The sequence below is a fragment of the Drosophila suzukii genome, chromosome 3 (genome assembly GCF_043229965.1).
Source record: "Drosophila suzukii chromosome 3, CBGP_Dsuzu_IsoJpt1.0, whole genome shotgun sequence".
NCBI lineage: Eukaryota > Metazoa > Arthropoda > Insecta > Diptera > Drosophilidae > Drosophila > Drosophila suzukii.
Window position 1 is genome coordinate 60,425,628 of NC_092082.1, and position 24,461 is coordinate 60,450,088.

A 24,461-nucleotide genomic window follows, 5' to 3' on the forward strand; every position below is an offset into this window, starting at 1 on the left:
TTCAGTTTAGTGTTTTTATTGAAAAAATGCTCCACTCCATTTTCACCTAATTTTCTAGACATGTGTTTTGTATTTGTATAATAATAATTACATAGGTAATGTTTACATACTGCTCCACAAAAATGGCTATTACGCATACAAAAAGTATGGCAATTGCATACCTAGAATGTGGGACTTACAGTCTATTTTGTTTTTTTGATTCCAACAATTTACTGATTTTTATGCTCGGTTTCAAGTGGATCAATCTTATGGTTATGTCTATTTGTGTTTACTATTTGTATTCAATATTGATGTTCTGTGGATGTTTTTGGGTATGCACCGTTATTAATGATCAAGAGATGCAAATTCATATCGCGTTCATTTTTTTAGCCGCATAATTACTTGTAATAAATTAATGAAACTTTATGGGTATTAGCCTGTGAATTCTTAATGTCTTCGTATATTATTTTTCTTTTGTATACTTTGAAACGTTTCACAAAATATGTCCAATACTCGCGTTTGAAGTTTTTGATAAACGTTCTTTGTTTTCTGTAATGAATGACTGTTATATTTTTTAACAATTATTGTGCCTAATTTTAAATTAAATTTGTTTTTTATTTATACATTTACAAAATTTGCCGTTGGCTTCTGTTTTTTGTTTATTTTAATAATATATGTATTTATATATACACATATATAAGTTAAATTCTAGACTTAAATAGTTGAATTCCTTGCTCTCACACAAAATAAGTGTAATAAGCATTAGTTTTAGCTTTAGTTTTTAGAGTGTTTATGCTGGGCTTCGGTTTACATTATTGTTTACTTGAAATCTTGATTTGCGTATGCTGGTTTTTGTATTATACAATCCGCTGGGGTACTTATGATAAGTAAGCTTTGTACAACTAAAGTAGTTTAAAGAAAAAGAAGCAACAAATCATATTTAAAGTAGTACGCTAGAAGAATGGGTGCATATGCATTCGCAATGCCTATACATTTGCATTTGCCTCAACATGTACGCAGGCATACCATTAGCATATTTTTGTGTTCGGGTACATGGTATTTGGGCTCTTGGAGAATATACCTTGCAATCTCTGCAAGTTTCTTGTTGTGGTAGTTTAAGTTCCGACCTCCGCCATCTGCGCTTACTCAGCATGTTTTCCCAAATGCCCGTGAAAGTGTGTCATTGCGTGAAGTTTTGTATGTAAATGGTCTTCGATGTGGAGAAGTGAGTTGAAGTGAAGAAATGTGTGCCTGTGGAAATGACTCGTGGAGCTTCGCTCCTTCCCAGGAAGCTCCTGGCACTGCTAGCCGTCGCCGGGTCCTAAGCTCTGTGCTGGCGGCGCCCCTCCTTGCCCCGATATTATTTCGGCGTCTTCCGCTGTTTCAGCTCCTGGGAGGCGTCGTCCAGGAGCTTGGTGGCGTATCCGTTCGTCAAGAGCCCGCCGTTTGCACCCTTGTGCGCGCTGCTGCTGGCCAGCTGCTTGTAGCCATTGGCCAGGCCATTCGCATGGCCGTTGGTCAGAGAGTTTGTGCTCCCGTTGGCCTTTGACACGGGCGTCGCGGTCGCCGCCGCCTCCGTTGGCTGCGGCATGGCCAGGTCGTCATGGGCGTTGATACTCTTGCAGTAGCCGTTGGGCTTGGCATGTCCGTTGGCCAGCGCTCCGTTCTTTTTCTAGAATAGGAACAGACAAGACGCGGTTAGTATTGGTATTATAGTTCATGTATGTATTGAAATACAGAAGTAATTGGGTTAACACTTGTTTAATAATAAGTGGTATTCTAGTCTTAAATATGTATGGCTTGTAGACCAGAGTTAAAGGATATATTGCAGAAGGAATACTTTCCGATATCATCTGTAAAGATCTATATTTTGATAGAGCAATAATTAGGGGGAAACGCGCACAGCCCAAATCGTAAGAGCTACAGCACCCAAATTTGTACTTAACATTTCTTAGGGGCCTATGTGCTTACTAAGATTCGGTATGTCCCCCCAGTGACTCCAAACAGCTTCAAAATAATATTTAAGGAACCAAATGAATCATTTTAACTAGTAAAGTGCTTATATAATCGCGTTTTTTTCAGAAATTTTATTTTAGGAAAAAAGAAATCATAAGCCAAAAAAAGTGGTAAAACTTTCATAGTTTTGGTAGTACACCGATTGTCCGATCAATATTATTTTTTGTGGGCTATATCTGTGGCCCACATGCTTAAGTTTTTTTCCATTTATTAACATGCTTTTAAGTACTCTATTCGCATTTTAATGCAGAAGGTTCAAGAGAGCGAGAATTGAAGCTACATATAAGAATAAGATTTTCGAGGTAAATGCATTAAGGTCCAAATGTTTAACACAGTGGAATTAATAGTTCCTGTGAGTCCTAACTTTGCTTCAAAAAAGGAACACACCCACTCACACGCCCACAAGCGATATTTTTATTTAAACTTTAAGGCGGTGCGCAAAGGTCCTAAGCCATCAGTACAAATTATGACTTTATGTTCCAAAAATTTTATAAGTTATGGCGTTATCTGCACATTTTCTGTAAATATTTTTTGAGATATCATTTCATATTCTTGTACTAGTCATGCAATATTTGTATACCCTTGCAGATTTAATGATTTCAGTCAAAAGTTTGCAATGCAGTGAAGGAGACGTTTCCGACCCCATAAAGTATATATATTCTTGATCAGCATCACTAGACGAGATCTAGCTATCGTTTCTACGCAAACTGAAGCTATCGGAATGAAACCTTATAAAAAGTCTTGTTCCTATTGCAGTATATAAGTACATTTCCGGTATATTGAATTTTCTTAATATTTCAGAACTACGAATTAAATATGATAAAAATCAGACTACTACGTCACATAGCTGCCATAGGAACTATCCGAAGTGAATGAATATGGTGTAGCTAACATTGACTTATATCTGCAAGGGCATATAAAAGTCAGCTTGCCGAAGCTAACTTTCTTTCTTGCTTAGTATGTTTCAAACATTTTGTTGCAGCTTATAACAAATTTTGAATAAACCAGTGATTCAACATTTTCATGATTTGAAAATATGAAATATTTTAGTAAGTAAGCTAAATAAATAAAATTTAAAAAATTCAAACATTTTCTACAGCTTTTTGAGTTATCTCAAAATGTTCAAATCATAATCTAAAACTATAATAAATTATCCTTTATGATAGGAGAGTTTAGTGTTTGTCAAAATGTGCTAGCAACCTTTTATTTATATTCGTGTTTTTTTCTAAAAAGGGTCTCGTTCAGATTCTGTGCGGACAGTTTATTTTCCAAGTGTTGATTCAAAGTTGAATATTTTTGGTCTTCTAACAGATTTAGTCTAACCTCCCCGCGTCTCACAATGGTAATTATGCAACGATATAGGTCTTATCTGAATTTTTGTGCGTATGGTTGGCATTGTTTTTTTGCTGTCCCCCACCAAAGCTGTTGGTATTGTCTTCCCGTTTAACTTTCACTCGCGCGGCGCGAAGCTCTTTGGATGCGAAACGAAGCCGGTTAACGATTTATACCTCGGCTCAGTGCCGGAGTCGTGGCTTTGAACCCAGCTCCCAAATTCCCAGAGACCTACTTGACGAAATCTCGTTAATGAATTTGGACCACAGCTTCTCTCATTTGTAATCGGCAGGCCGCAAGGTGCAGTGGAGCCAGTGATGATATAACCGCGCTTGCCTCACAGCTTCGAATCGCGTCGCTTCGGTTAGGTATTCGTTTTCATTTTCATTAACACAAGCCGCAATCTGGAACGCTGGTCGCCAACGTCGCCCCGGGCAACGTGGGAAGCTCAAGCCACGAATCACACTGATAATAATGGAGCGGCTACTTCGCGGCTCTTTGTTGGGACCCCTAATGTGGGAAAGTCTTTCGGGGCTTAGGGGCGTACTTAGAGGTGCACTTGGACCTCATTTCCGGGGCTGGGGCCGACTCACCATCATGCGGCTCCTGTAGGCTGCCTTGTAGAACTCATTGAACAGGAAGAAGAACATGACGGCGTGCATGCCGATCCACCAGACGAAGGCCTTCGGGTAGTTGCAGTCGATGAAAAGCAGCTGGAAGGCGTGTACCATGATCAGAATGAACTGGACCTGTGGAAGCAGCGATTAGCCGGGGAACTAGGGAACTTCGCACCGCAGCTCACCATCTGCAGGGTGGTCAGGTACTTCTTCCACCAGAGGTACTTCTGGTACTGTGGACCCATGGCCGAGAACATGTAGTAGGTGTACATCACGATGTGGACGAAGGTGTTGAGCAGGCCGAAGAAGGTGCTGTGGCCACCTGGGGTGAACTTAACGCCGAACCAGACCGACATGGGCATGCAGCCGTGATGGATGACGTGCAGCGTGGTAACCTGGCTAGTCTTCTTGCGCAACACGAAGAAAATCTGTGGCGACGCACAACAAGTTGATTTATGAATGCAATTACCGGGCGCAGGCTCCCGGCCGGCGCTTTGATCTGTCACTCACCGTATCCATGAATTCGGTGAACTTCGAAAAGTAGTACCACCAGCAGGCATGAACCATCTGATTCAGCAAATAGGTAGCATGGGGAGAAGAGGTGTTTATGTTAGTGCAATTATAGTGCTAGTGCTGTGGGAGTTTTTGAGAAATTCGGTTGGGCTGAGCGTTGCTCGTCCCTATCCAATGCAAGATATGATGCACATCTTGTTGGGGACAAAACTCAGCATTTCATTGTTGAACACGGTTGAAAATTCCATTCTCTACAGATGGAATAGGGCGGGCAGTCGTGTTGGCTAAGCCGACAACATATCGCACCGAATTTTTCACTCACTCATTCTTGACTCGCTTAAGAGTTCTGTTAAATAATTAAAAAGTCAATTAAACACATATGCAGACTCCTGGGCCCATAATGTCCGCATAGCACTTGCTTAAGTGTTTACTATATGATCGGAATTATTTAAAATATTCACGGCTCAACCATATTTAAAGATATTTATATATTAAATCAGAGCATACATGTTCTGATTGGCTTTTTTTAATACATTTAAGCAAGTGTCACATGGTCAAAAAGAAAAAGGGATAGATATCATTCAAGGTTCAGTAGGGTTAAAGATTGTTTTTTAAAAGTGTGGAACACACCTGGGAACAATGGGTAGTAAACATTCAATTGAAAAGATTTTGCATTTAGTTTTGATAGACTGAAGTGTTAGGGAACAGATATTCGTATATCGAAGTCGAACCATTGAATTTTAGTTCGGAGATAGATAAAAAGTAGACAGTTATGTACGGCATACACATGCTGAAATCTGGGTTAGAATCCATAAGGTTTCGGTATAAGCACTCGTTTTGTTTAGCACGTATGCAATAGCCCTTGACCCCACCACACCGTATACTAGAGGTTGTGACATAATGGACCCTCTCCATGGGTACTACTACAATGTATTAAATGATTATGATTATCTATAACTATTCGTGCACTAACACCGTAATGGAAATTAAACGTAACCAGACTGCTTATCGTTATTTTGTTATCTGTTTAGTTATCTTACTGCTCGTGGCGGTTAACACATACCCTTAACGTTCTAGGATTATTACTATAGTCGACTGGCTGACATCGGAAGCTATAATGTCCAGTTAGCCAACCGGAAATGCCTATCTGCAAATGTAGAGCACAAAAAGTCACTTATGTATATTCGCTCAGCTCTGTGTTTCTTGGGTGATTTGTGAGAGCTATTGGCATTGGGCATCGTCACCGGATCTTGGCTGAAAGACCTCCCTTTCAGGTCGATTGTTCGTGGAAAGCTCGCTCAGCTGTCGGCTATTTACAGAGGTGCATGTTTGGCGGTGCGCAGGGTTAGTGTGAGTAGCACTTAGATGGTATCAACTTAGGCTTAAACGCGATATTACGATTAATCAAAGCGGAATTAATCACCGATCTTGTGGTAGCACTTGTGTTTTGGCTAGCATTTATGTACAAAACAGATCAGCAGCCAGGCCACCAGGTGAGGCCTGCACTAAGGTGCGTTAGGGTACTTGGTTGGTATTAGTTAAAGCCGGTCGAACACATCTGGCGGTGACGTCTGGAGGCGCCGGGAGTTATTTGTATGTACCATGGACAATACGTAGTTAATACAATGGAAACGACTAAAGGCGAGGCGTGGCTGGTTAATACTGCAAAAAGCGTTGGCTAGGTCAGTGGCCAGATCAATAACAATACTTTAGGATTAGATTAAGCAGAAGCCGCGCTGGATTGCCCTAATTGCAGATACAGAATGGTACGCGAGTAACTGCGGGAATGAGCGATTGCTCTGAAGTGGTCGGGCACTATTGGGATCTGCACACACTTATAGGTACTCTAAGCACTGCCGTTCGGGACACTTACTCTCCGGGATGTGGGACTATCTGTGTAGTCCACCGGCTGGCACCGGAAGCTGTACGAGCCCCACCAGCCGCCCATCAAGCACTAGAACAGAGACATTAGTTGCAAAAATAGGTTAAAATTGAGTATGTAGCATCCTCCATGGGTCCGCAGGTCCACGGATCAGTCCAGCGACGATGCCACGCGATGAATGAAGCTGCTGGGATGTGGGAAAGGGGCGGGATGGGATGGGATTGGAAAACCTACCTCGTAGAAGAGCCACGCGCTGAATACAACCTGTATGGCATTGTACATGACTAGTGTGTTCTGCAGATGCAGCGGCTTTCGATTTTCCATTAACCGGGGTCCTAGCACCTGGGGGAGAGAGTTAGATTCAGCATTTATGTAATCGCCGGATGTAGCAGTTATTCTTATCACGCGTTGATATGGCGAGCGTGGCTAAGGCCAGCCCACCTTCTTATCTTTGGGTGCGACTACTGCTTCAGAAGCCCAAAATTGGCCAGCCGATTTCTTGGCAGACTGGAAACTCGATACTCACCTTGACCAGATACACGTATGTGAGGCAAACGGCCAGTGTGGGAAATGGGGACGACATCATGGGCCAGCCTTTTGTCCTTGAGTCTGTGCGAAAAGAGTGAAACAATTAGAGAGGCCATTGTCGCTTCGAGGCTGCTCTGGTCTAGTACTAGAAACTACTTTGGCAAGAGCAGAAGTTAGTTACTTAGAAGAATAACTTCCACTTGACCCTGAATGTTCGAAACTCGCAACAAACATGCACAGAGAGAATTCTGACGTTCTCATTTGAGTTGAAAATGTTCTTAAAAAATAGAAGGAACTTTTTGAAGTTGAAAATGTTCTCATTGTGCTTAAATCGAGAAGAATTGGCGGTACTTACATTGTATATCTCAACAACTAAACTATTAGTCCAGTCAGTAGTGTGTACTTATAAAAAAGTTGGTTAATAAACTCAATTTCCCTTTTCTCTTCTCACCATTTTGTCCTAATATTGAGAACATTGATACCAAAATGTACTTACACGGTTTTTAAGAACGAATGATTTCAATTCAAGTACCATGTACTTGAATATTTCTCTCTGTGTGTATAATATTACTTATACTCAAAATGTATCGAACGCTTTTTGCATTCAAATTGGAAATAAATAAATATATCCATTAAATTTGCAAAAAAAACGATTGCGCCTCATTATTTCTTATGAAATTCTTCTCTGTGTAGCAAATTTATGACTGAAACGTTAAAACCCTCTGTAAGGGTATTAAAATGTGAATATACTGCCAGTATAGGCGGATGCCAGTTGTTGTAACATAATTTTAGCATATTTCGGGTGGTCAGCTCAAAATTGCCTAACATTTGTCAAAGAATACTGAGCAGCAGGCGGTGCTAAAACGAGTAGTGTAAATATTTGCCTAGATATAGATACTAGCGTCGGTAAGATGTTCTCAGCACGTGAATAATGTAATGGCCGTTCTCAAGAGAAATTGAGCTAGAGAGCCTAGGCAGAGTGAGAGAACCAGTGTCTCGTTCCCCTTTTCCCAGTGCTGCCAGCCTCTCTTGACCAATTAGAGAACTGGTGTCAAAAATTATTTATCCATCGGCTAAACCCACTGCCATTTTTGGGGAGAAAAGTGGGCAGAGAAGCGACATTGAAATGTTCCCATGTTGCGGTCGCTGGTCACAGTCCACCAAAATCAAGGTTAGGCAAATTAGCAAATTCCCCCGCACTGGGGGATACTTACCACTATGTGAGTCTATGTATCTGCTTATGCTGTCGATGTATTTCATAATTAAGGCCATTGTGTTGCTGTGTAGTGGTTGGTGCTTTTCCTTCGCTCACAGAGGAGTCCTTCTATACGATTACTTGTAGTGGGTGTTCCTCGTTGATTGTACAATTGGTTTGGTGGTTAAAGTCTTGACTTTCAGGAATCGAGTCCTGGTTCTGATCAGGTTGGTTTGAGTGTTCGGAATTTATTGCATTTGATGCGGGGTCAAGCGGATTTTCGAACTGCAAAAGAGATGAAACGGGGGACTGTTTAATAATTGATTATAAATACATTTTAATAAAGCGCCAACTATACATTCCGGTTACGTTACGAATTTCCACTACCAATTCAAGTTGGAGCCAACGACGACCCACATCAGTCGGCCTTCATCGGCCCCCATTAAACACCCTACAAGTCCAGAAACAGCATGCTCGGAGCCACAGAGCCGAAGTCGGAGGCAGAAACAGAATGAGGTTAACAAACTAAAGGCAAAAGCTGCTCGGTCAGCGTTTGATCGGCACATTTACATCTTGTTTATAATTAAGCGTTCTCGTTTTGAGCTCCGTCTTTGGGTTTTTCGTTTTTCGGGCCAATCGCGGAATTTGCACCTCTTATCGCGGGAACGGATATCGCAAATCGATAAATTGAGCGCAAGAATTAGCCAAAACAGTGAGCGTCAGCACTGGAGCAAGGGGCGTATGAGTAATATTCGTAGAAATGTTTGGAAGTATTTTTATAGACGTCAGTCTCTGTTTTCGGAAGCATTCAGGTCCGCTGACGAGTACTGCCCAAATATGCCAGGCTCGTTGGAGAGAATATGTTATCTAGGGTAGTTAACAAAGTAGCACTGATTTCCATTGTTGAGTAAGAATGCTACCCCTCCCACATCAAGTGTTTAGCTCCATGGGCACATTACTCATACGCTGCCATCGACGTCACGCCAGAGAACCGTAAATGCTTAACAATAGTGAGGCGATAATTAGGTGAACCTTCGGTACCGGGGAAGGACCTTCCCACCCATCCAGGAAAGCCTTTCGTTGTATTCCAACCCAACTGGGTGCGCCAGTGCTGGACATAGTTAACTCCCGCTCTCAAAGGAATTGGTTTGCTGCTCAGGACACGGGAATCGACCAATCCAAAAGTATTTATTTTGATTGGTGTCCAGCAGTATCAGCCCAAGCAATGTTTGCCTCGTTAATGGGCGTAGCAAGCAACAAGCGAAGGAGCACACGAACAAACAGATACAAGAAAGGGAATTAAGCCAGTGCCACCAGAAAGCCAATTTTAAACTAATTCAAAGTCAAAGCAAGGCAGTGCAGTGTTGTGGCCCATAGAAGCAGTAGAAACTGGTGGGAGGGTAGAGGGTGGGGGCTGGGTGACAAAGGCTGGGCTTGCCTTCGCCCGATTTAAAAGGGTTGAGAGTGGTCGACCACCTCTGCGAAGAAGCGGCACTAAGGGCGATGAAAAGCCAACAGCAGCAGCAGCAGCGACTCAAAGCCATGCCAAATATTGCCGTTTCATTGACCTGGTTTTGGTTTCTCCATCCGCTGCCCCTCGATGTGGGCCCACACGAGCACAAGAGCCGCTCCGGAAGGCGTGAGGCAACACTGCTGCACACATGGCCTGTAAGGCGACACCCGAACGGCCGGCCATCCCATCCCTCCCCCAACGCTGGCCATTCAGCAAACACGCCGCTAAACCGGCGGCAGCCAAGGCGCCACGTTGCCCCAATATCATCACGTGATGCCGCCTAGGGTTTCTCTTTGCCTCTGGCTTTTCCTCGCTCGTGCGCAGAGGCTCGCGGCGTTTCTTGAATGAAAAACGCGGCCACGAGAGCCAGCCACCCCTCTTCTGGCCCTCTGTGGAGGGTGGGGGAGGGTGGCCTGTGGGTACCGGCAGGTCGGGGCATGGTGTCTGGTGTCGCGTGACTCACCCGACGCACCTCAGACTTCTTGGCCGGGCCAAGAAGGGCGCTCGAGGGGCTCAGGCAGTCGCAGGGAAACACGCCTAATGCGAGCCCAACACGCCATGAATGACGGCGAAAGACGCGTGGCGCTTGGCAGTTGTCTCAGTTGTTTACACAATAATATTTGGGGGGATGGTGGGAGCCCCCCACCCTATCAATTCGCCATGCGAAGAAGTGTCGCGAGCCTCCTGACATTCCCATCACCAGACCATCGGCTATTGATTTTCGTATCTAGTATCTCCTCGGCGACACTGACTTGGCCCAAAGACAGGCTCGACTGATTGGCCAAGCAAGAGCTTGCAATGGATGCCAGATGCCAGTGGTCAGGTTACGTTGGCCCCGAGCTGCGGCCAGCGTCAACAAACTTTGACATTTGGTTATCGAACCTTTGATGGCAGGGGACTGCCCCTTCGAACGGTCGCGTGTGTTTCGAATTGCATCAGATTCTTGAGTGCCATTTTGAATTATACGGCCTTTAAGCCTGTCAAACCTGGCAAAGGCTCATTTGAATGCGCATTTGACAGTCCCGAAATTTACATACCGATAAAAGGTTCAATCACTCTCAGGCGATCGAAACGCGTCGCAAATCTGCATATAATTAATTCATAATTAATTGTCGAACAAGTGATTACAAGTGATTGCAAAAAGGCTGGTCAACGACTGAGTGGAAATGTACCCCGAGATTTTGGGGGACCCAGTCCGAGATGGCGATGGAACCACTCTGCCGAGGGGACCGGGTCGAAAGTTTACCTTGTTCGTTGCACTCGATGGGCAACAAATGGGGGCGACTGCCGGGCGTTACTCCGGGAGAAGGTCTCCAGTTATTGTTGGTCAACAACTATGGTTGCTGTGACTGTCGTAGAGCTGCGCCCACGGCTCGCAACACGGGACTCGCATTCCGGAATGGCACCTGCTCCTGAATTGGTGGCTCCACGAGGTGTCCTTGGAAACAGAGCAGCTCGGATCGGACTTTTTCGAAACTCGGCTTTCGATTCGCGACGGGCGGGCGGCGGGAAGTGGAAGTGGGCGGCGAGCGGGACAGAGGCGAACCGTCGACATCGACTAGCGGAGCACGACTAACTGGCTGCCACGGCGACTGACGAACTAAGGCCGCTGCGGCTCAGCCGCCTGCTCAGTCGCGGTCGCGGTCGCAGCCGCAGCCGCCGCCGCCGCCGCAGTCGGCGCTCGACAAGTCGAGCTTGGGGAGCGGGCAGAGGCGTTGGCGTTGCCGTTGCCTTTGCCGCTGGTGGGCCATTACGAATTAAAACACATTTCTCCGCACAGATTTCCCCTGTGAAGTGCCGGAGGTGGGATGACTCCGACTGCGGGTCCGGCTGCAGGTGGAATTCGCAGTGCGTTGGCGCAGCTGCACCACTCCCTCCGATTGGGAAACCCGCCCGTCGAAGACGCGGAGGAAACCAGCAGGCCAGCGGGCGGCGGCGGGCGAAGACGCTGTCGCAAGAACGCCGCGCTGCGCGCTGACCGCTGCGGACGGAGTGGGGCAAGGGCCGCCGCTTGATCATGATCGATTTCAGTGGCAGGTGATGGCTCGCATACCAAATCGAAGCTCGAGCTCCGCACTTGTCGATCAATTAATTATTACGGCACTTCACACATACTCGCAGCGGGATGGCCTGGGTTTTTTATGGCTTTCGGGTTTTCATTTCACGTTTCTCTTTTGTTTTTTGGGACTTTTGCGCTCAAAATCGAATTCATGGTCAAGCTGTTTACGAATGTGTGTCGCCAAAAAGAAGCCACAGCAGCAAATAGCGCGGTAACGGAGGCGGCGGGCAACAACAGGTTGACCTGATGAAATGGAAATTGAAACGCGTTTTGTGTTTTGACGCAATAGTCTATTTTGGCCTTTGTTATTTATTGGGTCGCCCAGCGGCGAAGAATGTCGCATCATAATTTCGAAACCACTGACTCTGTTTTCTAAGGCAGCCCACACAGCCCGCGAAAATATTCAAATGCAGCGGCGATCGGCTCCATAACTCAACTTTCCTCGTTTTCCAACTCGAATTTCCACAGGCTGGTCTTTTTAACTCGAATTCGATTTGGGTAAATAGCATTCGCCCTACCAAAAGCCAGATGAATGGAATGCGACCTACGTTGCTTAAGCACGCGGAATTATCTTGTGAAAGTCTGCCATAGCCGCCGAGTAAGTATATGGTTCTCGTTTAGTGGCTGTGACACCACAACGTCTATAAAGCTAACGTGGTTACCTCATTTTCGGATTCCCTATCACCCTTGGTGGGAAACCCTTAAATAAACATAACAAAGTTGCCCAACCAGTCCAATTTCCTCAAATCTGGTGGGTGGATCGCGTTATGGCGTTCGAACGCGGTGCGTTCAGACATCCATTGAGCTGCACACATTGGCGGCCCATGCACTTCAGCTGGGCGGTGGGCGGCGCTGGCAGTGGGCGGGACGAGCGCTTCCGCCGCACTCATTGATTCGAAGGCGGGCGACTGCGGTGGCGGCTGACTTGTTGAGGGGTCACTTTCTCTGCTCCTCTCTGCACTTTCGCCAGCGCTCTCTTCCGATTGCGACTAAGAGCGGGGTGCGAGGCAAGAGAGAGCGAGGGAGAGGGAGAGGAAGGGAGAGAGAGAGCGCATCTTTTGGGTGCGAGTGCGAGCGGAATGTCTTGGAATTATGTCATATATTTACACACATGCGTTACAACAACGTGACGATACTCGGCGGTTCGGGCTTTTCGCCTCTGATATCTGATAGTTCCTGGCTCTGTTCTGGGTGCGTCCTAATCTGGGATGGCCCGTTATCGCCTCGATAAGGCGATTAGTTGCTGTCCCTGTCCCTGTCCGAAAGCAGACTGGGTCGCAGGTAAGGCAACTGATAACCGCAGGTGCCGCGGCGAGAGCGAAAACGGAACGGGGGGGGCACGAATATTCTATTTTTCAGTGCTGGCACTCGCCGCACTTGGGTCAATTAAGACGAAAAGCCGTGCAACGGGGCTAATTGAGCGCACGACTGGCCGGGGGCGGGGTCAGGGTGCAGCATTAACTGATTCCGCCTGCCGCGGCTCGTTTATCGGTGCGGGGGATAGAAACACTGATGGGTTTTGGGGGCGGAGGGCGACACTCGACGCCTGTTACGTGGTTTTTGCGCGACACACAAGGACACAGGGAACAGCACTTCACTTCACTCCACTCGGAACGCCAGAGACAGACACTCCAAACCAAGTCCAGTCGAAATCCAAACCGAACTCGAATCGTACGCAATCTAAATAGGAGTAACACTTTACTTTGAGTTCGTTTTGCAGTGGTAGTAGCAGACTAGGAATTTGGTGTGGAAATCGCTCTGGCCTGACCCAAAAAGCGAACCAGACGAGGAAACCCAAAGCGAAATGCGAACTGAGGCCCGCTGCTCTGGCGAAGAGCGGGCGAACCCCGAAACCGAAAGCCAGCTGCGGCTGAAGAGAAGAGCGCCGCAAAGAGAGCCGAAGAGGGGCGACACGAACTGCTACTGCTGTTGCTGTTTCTGTTGCTGTGTATCTGTATCTTGCGGATATGTGGATGTGGATGTGGATGGCAAGCGGCAAGCCGCCAGGGAAATGGCAAGGCGGGCAAGAAGAAGACCAGCTGTCGTCGTAGCAGCACTACGCGCTCAGTGTTGCGTCACGCGCTGTCCAGCAGAAGCAGTGGGCAACACCAACGTTCGCTCCCTCCGTATCCGCCAGATACATTGTACATAGCTTGGCGCAAAAAATACCGGCTGCCTTAGCTACGGCTACTTCGCCACTCGCGTTTTCTCTTAAGCCGCCGATAGCGGATGCGCGAGCCTCTCTTCAGAGCTCTCTGCTCTCGCTGCCAGGGTTGCCATCGCTCTCCCTTTTTTGCCAGCCAAATAAGCAACTAACGTGAGTGCGGCACGGCTCAAAAAGAACAACACTGGGTGATTGCATTATGTCATCGCCAGCGGGAGAGGCTACTAACCCCCCCCCCCCCCCCCCCCCCCCCCCCCCCCCTTTCACTCATTGCTGTGGGCTCGCATGTTGTTTTTAGTTTTCGGGTTTCGTTTAAACCTACCCCTCAACTACAGGACGCAGACCCGACCGAGACACAGAGACACCACCAACACACAGACGCGAAAAGGACACGGGTCAGTGTGTTTAGTTTGTGCCCCTGGTGCTTTCGGTCCTGTCGCTCTCGCTCTTGCTCGTTTCCAGGCAAACGAACCGGAAATGATGCTACCCCTTCAGGACCTCTCACCATTAAAACATGTGTCGACCGTGTTTGCCAAACAAACCTATCGTTAAACTTGGCCAATTTAAGCTACTAACTGTACGACCACAAAATTGTATCTCGGATTCAACGATTCAGCGGCTTATCAAATGAATAGCTTATTCAAAATGCTAAAGCACATAACACATCCACATGCATGAGCATTCAAGCTATTGATTCTGATTTGAACTAATTGAAGCACACTAAAATAAGTTTCACTGATCTTCGGTGAAAGTTTGTTTGAGTCCGGTGCGCATTTATTAAAGACTAGGTTATGTTCGTTAACCCAAAGGAATGGTATACCACAAATATATGCTTTTCGCACTGTTTGTTGAGAACGAGTCTGAACATGTTGGATTGCATTCACAAGACATAACCTTTGGTAGGGAGTTATTTCCATACTGTGTTCCTGCCCATCAGAGATTGCAGCAAGTGGAAGCGTGCAAATTCAAAGCTGTTTAAGCCGAAGAAGTCCAAATAGCTTCTCTACGTGATTGGGCTGTTCAAATTGCCCGATGGCCAGCGGCGCCTGCGCCCTTGACTCACTTGTGTTGGCCCGGCCAAAAGCATGCGCAGAATACATATGGCGGGTGAACAGATATTGGCCGTCGGGGCTGGGGCTTTGGGTGGTGGGCTGCTTCGAATTAGGATGGCTGTTATGGGCTGGTGAGAGAATTACCCCTACGCCCACGGTCGCACAGGTTCTCGCTAACTCAATTTAGTTCCGTCGGGCCATAAGCTAATTTTAATTGTCGGCTTTGTGCCCCGGATGATGATGATGATGCTGGAGCAACCGATGGAGTTGTGCAGGCGGCATCGCAATATCTGGCTCTGATTTCGCCGTCGTCGTTACAGTTACTTGACTGGGGCAATGCAGTAGCTACCGCTGGCATTTCATTTACGAAACTTATTAATCGATTTATATGCGCTGGCACACCAGTAGGCGAAGCGACCCAAGCCGGGCAACCCGAGAAACTTGACGCCACGCAGCACCGCCAACGGTTTGGAATTCGGTAGTGCATGCGGGCCCAAGGTGAGGTGTAAGCTCGACTTTGTGCTTTATTTTTATCAAATGATTCGCGATGTCACAAGTCGGACAGCTAAATGTTTTTTGGGGACTAAGAAACTCAAGAAGTTCTCTTTCTTTCTAAGTCAAGTGAGAACTTTAACCCGACTTTGATATAGAGAGACTACCTATTGTGGCCGATTGATTTGCAATGCGAAAAGGCGCGTAATTAAATTAAAAGTTGTATAACTACTTCAGTGCTTCCTCCGGACAGATCTGCCCTTTTAAAGGCGTTATCCTAAAAAATTGAAACATCCCTTGTCTGCAAATCTTTTCTTTGCCACACAGAAAATAAACTTCAAAATTGTCCCAACCTACAAAAAAAACTAACGGTAATAGGTAATTTTTAAGTGCCCGAAATAATTGTGTATTTAACAATAATAATTGTACACGGAAGTTTGTAACGTAGTGAAGGAGACATTTCCGACCGCGAAAATTATTTATATTCTTGATCAGCATCACTAGACGATATCTAGCCTAGTCTGTCCGTTTCTACGCAAACGAAAGCTACAGATATTAAACTTTTCGAAAAGTCTTCAATCTATGGCAGGTAGTACAGCAACAACTATATCATATACCTTTCATGAGTAAGACCGCAAACATATCATTAAAAATACTTTGTTTCGTTGTTTTGGATCATGCACTGTGGACAGCAGTACGTATAGTGACGAAGCGTACATGGAGAGTGTGAGAAGGCGACTACAATGTACACTAGTTGGCATAAGTATTTTGACGAAACAAAAGTTAAATACAAGCATAATTTGAACATACTACATATACTTATTGGCACCAATGGAAAGATCATTAAAATTCAGTTTGAATAGCACAAGACTTTCCTTAACCCATTTAGCACGTATTGAAAATGACGAATTTTTGTTAAAGTCTATTTTCTGAACATTTCTCAAGGCCTGACAAAAAAAATATGCACTAGTAACACTAGTTTATTTATGAAATATCGAAAATAGTGGTACAACTTAAAAAAAAAACAAGGAAGAACGCTATAGTCGAGTACCTCGACTATCAGATACCCGTTACTCAGCTAAATGGAGATATGCAAGCAGCAAAGCGAGATTAAAATGCGCTACCTACCGGCGGTATACAGATTTAAGCGTTATGGGCGTTAGAGTGGGCGTGGCAAAATTTTTTTTTGATCAATCGATAGGTATTGACGAGACCAATACATTTCAGTAAAAAAGTTTTTATCTAGCATAAAAATTGTGGGCGTCACAGGTTTTCGCGGTTTGTGGGCGTTAAAGTGGGCGTGGCAAACTTGTTTTTGTGTCAATCGATAGGTATTGATGAGAACATTACCTTTCAGTTAAAATTTTTATTCTAGCATCAAAACTGTAGGAGCCACAGTCTTGGGCGGTTTGTGGGCGTTAGAGTGGGCGTGGCACTCTACTGAAACAAACTTGCGCTGCGCAGGAATCTCAGGAATCTGCGTGCCTAATCCCAGTATTGTAACTCTCATAGTTTCCGAGATCTCAGCGTTCATACGGACAGACGGACAGACGGACAGACGGACAGACGGACGGACGGACAGACGGACAGACGGACAGACGGACATGGCAAGATCGACTCGGCTAGTGATCCTGATCAAGAATATATATACTTTATGGGGTCGGAAACGCTTCCTTCTGCCTGTTACATACTTTCCGACGAATCTAGTATACCCTTTTACTCTACGAGTAACGGGTATAATAAATACTCGTTACTTACACCATTTTAGGTATATGTATACATAATTATTATTATTAATTTATTTCTTATATGTTTTTTGCTTAAATAATTTTTATCGATTGCCGAGTATTGTCGATTGTCGCTTTTAACGATTTATAAAAAAAAAGAATATCATGAACCTCCTTATGTTGGTCAATATTGAAATTCAATTTTCAAGCGCAATTCTGCTAGCGGCATAACAGTGCAAAGCTATGACAAATAAAATAAATTTTATTTAACCATGTATTTTGCCCAAATATGTCTTGTTTGGTTCGTATGGACGGTAGCATTAAATTGGTGCACGTTTCGATTAGTGGTCAGATTTTTTTCGAGTTTTTCCTAAATCAAAATACGCCTTACAGTTACTACATTTTTAAGCCATTCCACATTTTCAAAGTTTGAGTTGTAGCTCAAAATATATTCCATGTATCATATTCATTTATTTGCCAAAATTAAAGGGTGACGTTATAAATCCAAACTAAAACATATATCACATAAATTGGTTAAGCGCATCTCGAACCATAATTAAAAACACAAAAATACCAAGATTCTTAAAAAAATCTTTACAAGTCATTCCTTTAAAAAAAATTCGACTTCTTCTTCGTGATCTAGGGGTCCAATTCTACCAGGAAGTACAATCATCAACCTTGGCGCAGTTTTTAAAAAAATTGTTGTATACTAGAGTAATAGCTATAACTACATGTAGGCACAACACAGTATACAAATTGTTTAAAAAAATTATATTGACTAAATGAGTTAAACTTCAATGCCGCTCTTTCTTTTATTTTTCTTAGTAATAACTAGGATAGATAAAAATTTAATATAATGATTTAATGTTGAAATACGTTCAAGTGTTTTTACATTTGTAAGCTTTAACAATTTTATTTACCTGTTCTGAATTTTTACTGGCTTAGAAATCTCTCACCTTACATATCATGACATATAAATGATATTTTTTTTTTTGGATTTATAAACAGGGCGGTGCTTTTATACATAAAGAACATTTTAATAAATTATTTATAATTGCATTGCTTGAAATACTTGTTTCGGAAAGTAAATCTGCTCCAGTTGGTTTGGACCTTCGACCATTGTTGGGACCAGATCAATACAAAATTTCAATCGCAATCACAGATAAATATAAATGCATATTTAGCTGATAGCCGGGTGTTTTCGGAAGAAGGGTGAACCAGATTGACAACGACATATAATATCTACTCCTACAAATATTTACACTGAGGATAAAAAAGATTGACAGATATTGCCACTACCTGTAATAAAGTGTGGAAGACTAAGACATATTTCAGGTACCTCCCCACCAGGTAAATAAAAGTACGGACGAGAAATGGACATATTAAGATAAGGTGTGACAGAGTTCTCAACTGAACGTAGCAATACCTCGCAGCATAAAAATAATTAAATATGCTGGAAAGAGACTAAAATAAAGAGCAACGACGAAACCAAAGACAATGGCAGCGACAGGGTTAGACAAAAAGAAATCTATTTAAATTGGACTTAAGTTTGGCTTGACTTTTTAGGGAACGTAGTCGAGGGGAAGCGTCAGGCACTTGGGCCATTGCACAATGGGCGCGTCACCGCAATAGACAAAGCACAAAGCCACCTTTCAAATTGAAGGCTTAGTTAGCTAATGTGTGGTAATGATAATGATTAAGCTTGGCAAATACCCCAAACGCCAAATATGCATCACCAACGGCCTCGCCGGATCCCAGACTCGAAACCCAGACTCTTGGCTTGGCAAACGCCACCGAAAGTGACAGCCGGCGATGGCCCAATCCCAATGGAAACTCAATCCCGGCCCTGACTGTGACTTTCTCGTCGTTCCACGACGGTGCCACGTCTGACAATTCTACGGGCCATAAAACCTGCGCCCCTTGCACGGCTGCACTAAAACGGGGGGCCATTAAAATCTTTGCGAGCGTTCTGGGCCCTGAGAAACCAGTGAACTGATAATGAGTAGCTCATACCGCGACCACGCCCACCCGAACGGGTATCGAACCAGCTGTTTGGCTAACTGGCGGACAAGTGTAGGCCCGCTTAGGCAGCTATCATCTAGAGGCTGGAAATAAAAACCCAGTCAAGCGTTGCGCTTTCGCAATTGCCAAGCAAACACAAAAGGCGTACGGAAATTACCGAAAGGCACTGGGAAGTCGGGGCAAGGGCGGAGGTGGCTTCTTAACCTTTCACAGATCCATTGCTGCACACACCCAGGCGGAGATGGAGATTCGCTCTGGAGTCGTGCGACCCGACTTCGACAGCCCGATCTTCGCCTATTTGCCCAAATCGGGAGCTATTCACCTGTGTTTTCATCGCTTCCCAGACCCATTATTTGCCCCAAACACACCCAGCAAAGCCAATAAACCCCGAACGGCGTTTCAAGAGGGCTGCTGATATGGATGTGCTTGGTATTTCTAGTTTTGGTCACAGAGAGTGTGAGAATGTAATCGAAAGTTGTTTTCGCCGAGGGCCGCACATGGCGCAATTTGTAGCTTATTTACCTCTGAAAACCCCAATAAATAAACAAAGTTCATCTTGGGGACCGTTTGGCCGAAGCACTCGAGTTCTCCAAAGAAAATATTAAGTCAGCGCCTAACATCCGACTTGACTACAGGCCACCGAAAGTCAAATATTGAAAGTCCCGCCTGGGGGCGGGGCAAAGGGCCTGCCTCCGGTGCACTTTGGTACCGCTGCGATTACGGAAGGGGCTACGAGCTGTTAATCAGCAGTTAAATCTCGGGACGGAGGCATTGATTAGTCGCGGCGCTGTAAAGTGCAGTTTCATGATAGCATTCCGCAGATAATTACCTAATGCTGGGCGTGAATTAGGAAAGGAACCCCCTGACATCTGTACACAGTTAGACTATCATCATATCCACCAGTCGCAGCTTTGTCAGCGAGGGAAAATTAGAAGGTTCCCGGAGAGGGCAGTGCGACATTGCCAGTAAAAGTGGTTTAGCAGTGGCTGGGCCAAGGTCTTCTATTGGGATCACTTCTAACCTCGTAATTTCAAAGCAGCATTCCGCAGGTAATTACCTAGTGCTAATATCGAGTAAGGGGAGGTTTCATACCTCTAGAGCACCCCATTTCCTTTCACTTTTGACCCGAGTGGGGGAGGGGGCCTATCGCCCGAAACCTAGTAACTCGAATAAGACTCAGCTGTACCCTGTCTGCAACAGAACCGCAGAAGGCTCCCGAGGAAGGCAATTCCCCACTGCGATGACAACAAATGTGTCTAAACAGCCGCGATCCCAAGGCCTCCTCTTGGGCAAGGTAACTTCGCTAATAGCCACTAATCTCTGTACAAACCCACTCCAGCTTCGGCCTATAAAGCCGCGTTCATATGTGCGTGTGCTCATCTCGCGGCGCATAGACCGCAAATGAGCGATTACAAACGGTCGAGATTGGCTGGAACAGGCCCTCGGGCCAGACAATGGGGGCCAGGTCGGGAGTGGGGGATGGTCGACTAAGCATAATTTTGGACCCGCTTTGTGCTCGCTCTCGACAGCTCAATCAACGCGCTTGGTGGAGTCTTCATCGCCATCGCCATCGCCATCGCCATCTCCGGCTCCGTCTTCTGCCGCTTTTCAATGTCAAAATTTGAAGTGAGAAGTCAGTGCCTTGTTGACAGATTTATAGCGAGCAAAGTAACCGCGCAAACGAGCAAAATGTTCATTAAAAAGAAGCAGCGCAAATGCGTCGTACGAGCACAATTGCCTTTTGTTTTGGACATATTAGTCACTAATTTGGGTTGGTCCGATCACTTTTATTTTCGCCATGTCAAGGCAAAGCACGATTTCAAAGTGCTTCAATGCTTTACTGGCTTCGCTTCTTCCTCCTGTTAGCTTCCGGGAAGACTTGATTTTTTCAGACTTCGTCTAATTAATGCATTCCGAATTATTTGCATGCAATGCAACTGCGATTCTACGCGGAAATAATAAGCATGTGAAAAGCTGTCGGAAAGGGTAACTTACCCGCAACACAGAAAAACGGGGTTATAAATTAATTATTGATTCGCTAGCACTAGGTTTTCTTTCTGGTCCGATCAATGTGATGTTAAGTTTTGACATTTAGTTGAGTTTATGTTTCACCATCTCGATGTCAGATAAAAGTTTTCCTGATTGAAAACACTTAATTAAAAGCAATGTTCTAGTTAAAAGATCAACAAATTATATCAATATTAAAAAAACTCATATGGGAATAGCGTTTCCATATACGATTTTTTGTACTTTATATTTCTTGTTTTAATAAATCCTAAGCAATTCGCAGAAAACTGATGAACGACTTAAACTTTTTTACATTAGTTAAACAAAGTAAAGGAAATATTTGTAATAAATTTTTTTTTAATTGAGGTAAGATAACAAATCGAAAACGACCATATTTAATTGAACATAAGATTCGGTTTACCATTCTAAAAATGTAAACAACTAAGTAAAAAAATGTGATTTCGTAAAGTTAAAAATACTGCCAGTACCAGAGCTAATGAACTATAGGTGTAGTAGCAAACTATACTCTCTGCTTTATCGGACTTTTCGGGCAGTGTAATCACAGTATGATGTATATATCTAATAAAGGATTATGAAAAAAATCGAACCATATTATATTTCATTTTTTTAATACAAGGATCATTAAGAAAAAATTTAAAACACTCTTTTAGGTGATTAACTGAAGGTAACAAGTTGGTGTTCTTCTGGATCGATGAATTCCCAAAACATGTGTGTCGGAACTCATTTAAGAAAGATTTTGTAACGATTAGTTAATTGTATTTTCCACATCTCTTACAGGGTGTTGTTCCTGTTTTTTTGTTTTGCTGTTTGCGCTTTGACTCGCTAATTACGGCAATTTACTGGCCAGCTTTTTAGCGAACTCCGCTTGTGTAGGTACACTTTGTTATTGTATCTAAACCGGGATGGACTGAATCTGTGGCAGACAGTGTCCACGAGTCTTGGTCAAAACATGCAGACGATGAAACTGAAGATCCAGATGGGTATTTAAGTGGGCGTATTTCCCAGCCAGTTTCTATCTTACGAATTAAAATATTTTTTTTCTAAAGTGTGGAGATGTTGCTGATTGCGCTGTTGCTTATGTCTATTTAAAATGCCGCACACGTAGCAGACATAGGCGGACGAAATTCTGTTAATTGTTTCTATTAGTCACCACAAAATGCAGTATATGTGTGTTAATGCCAGTATACTTGTATTTCGAAAATATATTTAAGCAGTTAGACTTTCCCATGTCTTATAATATGTAGCGGATCTATGATGTGGTATTGCGGAGCATTTTAAAACAATTTTTGTTATACTTTTTAAATACCACATTCCCGTTTAAGTTTATTTTGTTCAGAACAAATGAGAAGATTTTAGTTTACATAAGAGTATATTTATTTTTTGTCCGAACTTTTGAATGTTGAGGGTGCGATCGTCACTAGTTGTTCACCAAGTCAATACCCTTATGTATATATGCATTCCAAGCCCTATAACTGCGATCCGGGAAAATTAACCACATTCTGATTTGGTTTGTTTGCAGCTCCCGCCCATTTGTTTACCTCTCTGTACTGCAAGAACTTGAGATCTCTTTATATGTACCCAACATCACAGTTTCTAGCACGCCCCATTAGTGCTAGCCATGCGATTTGGAAGCGAGATCCTGTTCTACACAAACCAAATGTTTGAATTATTTATAGACAGTGAGACGGCCTAGGCCGAAGTCTAGGTTCGCCGCCGAGTGCTAAACGGCTTAATGTTTGGGTAAATTTTAGCTGGCAACCTGCGGAGGCTTCTCCAGTGTCGAGCCTAAGATGTCGGATCTGCGATCTGAGGGGATTGGCGTGTAGCCTGTAAATTCGCTTGAAATGCGGACTACGTGCGTGGCATTCGAAGAACGCCAAGCGCGCAAAGAAACCCGGATGGTTTGCATATGTAAATACCGAAAGCGAAAACCCCAGCTTGCGATTTGAAAAGATTTGTCAGCTCGGAGGCGTTTGTCAGGAAACGAGTGGCCCGTTCTGTGACAGAACAATGAACCAGCCCTTCTGTGCGTTCCCAGGCAGCAAGCCACTCCAATTAACTGCGAACGCGGAAGCAATCATCGATCTAAAAGCGTCCACAACCATTATCGATCGAGGAGGTCGCATCCGTCAAAAGTCCTCGAAAGTTGTTCCCAAAAGCGGTTTACAACCCGTCCGACCACGTCGACTGACAGGGAAAACCCAGGGGAACTTTTTGCTGGGCCTGAGGGCAGGATGTTCTGCGACAAGTCCAAGGCCAGAATGGGGTCATCGTAGGTCCGGTTTTGAGCGAATCGTTTCCGCACTTGTTTTATATTGCTGTGCATTAATATTTATAGCGCAAGAAAAACTCTGCCAATTATTCGCCAAGGCGTGCTAATTGCGGAAAGCACTTCGGACCTCGAACTTGGTTCCAATGTCACCGGATCACTGGGAAAGTTATGGTACAGCATGCCAAATAGTAGATGATCGATTAACTTAGAAGGCAAAAATTCCGAAACAGCTGTCCCAGAGGTAAACAAACCCCAGCTGATCGAGATTTGGAAAGGCGCAAACTTGTCTGCATCCAATTCTTGCAGAGCCGCCCTTACCCTCTTTAGACCCCATCTAGAACTTGGAGGGCACGTCCGAACGGAAGATCGGAAGAACTAAGTCGGATTTCACAAAGCGAGCTTGTGCAAGTGCGGGCAGCAGGGTTGCCACACTGCCGAACACCGGATCGAACGAGTCGATCGCCAGTCAAATCGATTATCTCGGATGGTCCGCGCCTTATAGCCATATAGCCGCGCTTCACGACCAACGGGGGGAGGTGTTTTGGCGTCGAGAGCGCCGTCCAGTCCAAAATGGTTATTGTGAACGGACCAAGCGAACAGTTGCAAAAGAGCGAGAAAATCACATGTGCGGACAACTTACCAACAACTCAAAAACCCGCAACGAAGGCAGCACCAGTAGATCGGTTGGTAAATCGCTGGAGACCGAAAACTGTAAGCTGCAAAACCACAACACAGAAATTGCACGGGCCCGAACTATTTCACAAAGTGTTGCCAAAGAACTTTGTAAAATGATTACTTTCGCAATGGTGTTGGCTTTCGCACACTAGCGGGCGAGAGTCGACTGCGATTAGCGCGCGCTTGACTTCTGAATGAAAACTGAGCCGCGTTCGCGCTGCGAGGCTGATTAAACGCGAATCGCGCGACGCAGCCGAGCAGAATGTCGACGCCGACGCTGCGCAGGCGCAGGCGCAGGCACAGAGAACGCGAAGCGCCGCTGTGGAAACTTTACGGCCAGCGCCAAGTGCAGTGCGAAAACTTTCCGCGAACGATCGTCAGTCAAGTGCAGTGCA

At 44.8% G+C, this 24,461-nt stretch overlaps 1 protein-coding gene across 6 annotated transcripts; it reads right to left on the bottom strand.

Moving 5' to 3' along the window:
* On the bottom strand, nucleotides 1-24,278 carry LOC108011622 (very long chain fatty acid elongase AAEL008004). 6 transcript variants are annotated; one of them, XM_017076807.4, is made up of 10 exons: nucleotides 24,032-24,278; nucleotides 8,082-8,347; nucleotides 6,866-6,948; nucleotides 6,574-6,681; nucleotides 6,331-6,411; nucleotides 5,521-5,604; nucleotides 4,455-4,511; nucleotides 4,130-4,372; nucleotides 3,921-4,076; nucleotides 1-1,651 (listed from the first exon to the last, which is right to left on the bottom strand). In XM_017076807.4, exons 2-10 carry the CDS (start codon nucleotides 8,137-8,139, stop codon nucleotides 1,340-1,342), a joined length of 1,182 nt encoding a protein of 393 aa, XP_016932296.2. In that variant the 5' UTR covers nucleotides 8,140-8,347; nucleotides 24,032-24,278; the 3' UTR covers nucleotides 1-1,339. The 6 variants fall into 6 exon arrangements, with proteins under 6 accessions (XP_016932296.2, XP_065721486.1, XP_065721487.1 ...); XM_065865414.2 differs by lacking the exon at nucleotides 24,032-24,278 and adding an exon at nucleotides 13,337-13,480; XM_065865415.2 differs by lacking the exon at nucleotides 24,032-24,278 and adding an exon at nucleotides 10,822-11,139.
* Between the last annotated feature and the right edge of the window lie 183 nt (nucleotides 24,279-24,461).

Coding starts and splice junctions, on each gene's coding strand:
- LOC108011622 (XM_017076807.4), bottom strand. CDS start 8,139: ATGGCCTTAATTATGAAATACATCGACAGCATAAGCAGATACATAGAC. Junction 5,605..6,330: donor ATAGTCCCACATCCCGGAGA/GTAAGTGTCCCG, acceptor CTACATTTGCAG/ATAGGCATTTCCGGTTGGCT. Junction 1,652..3,920: donor CCTACAGGAGCCGCATGATG/GTGAGTCGGCCC, acceptor TTCCTATTCTAG/AAAAAGAACGGAGCGCTGGC.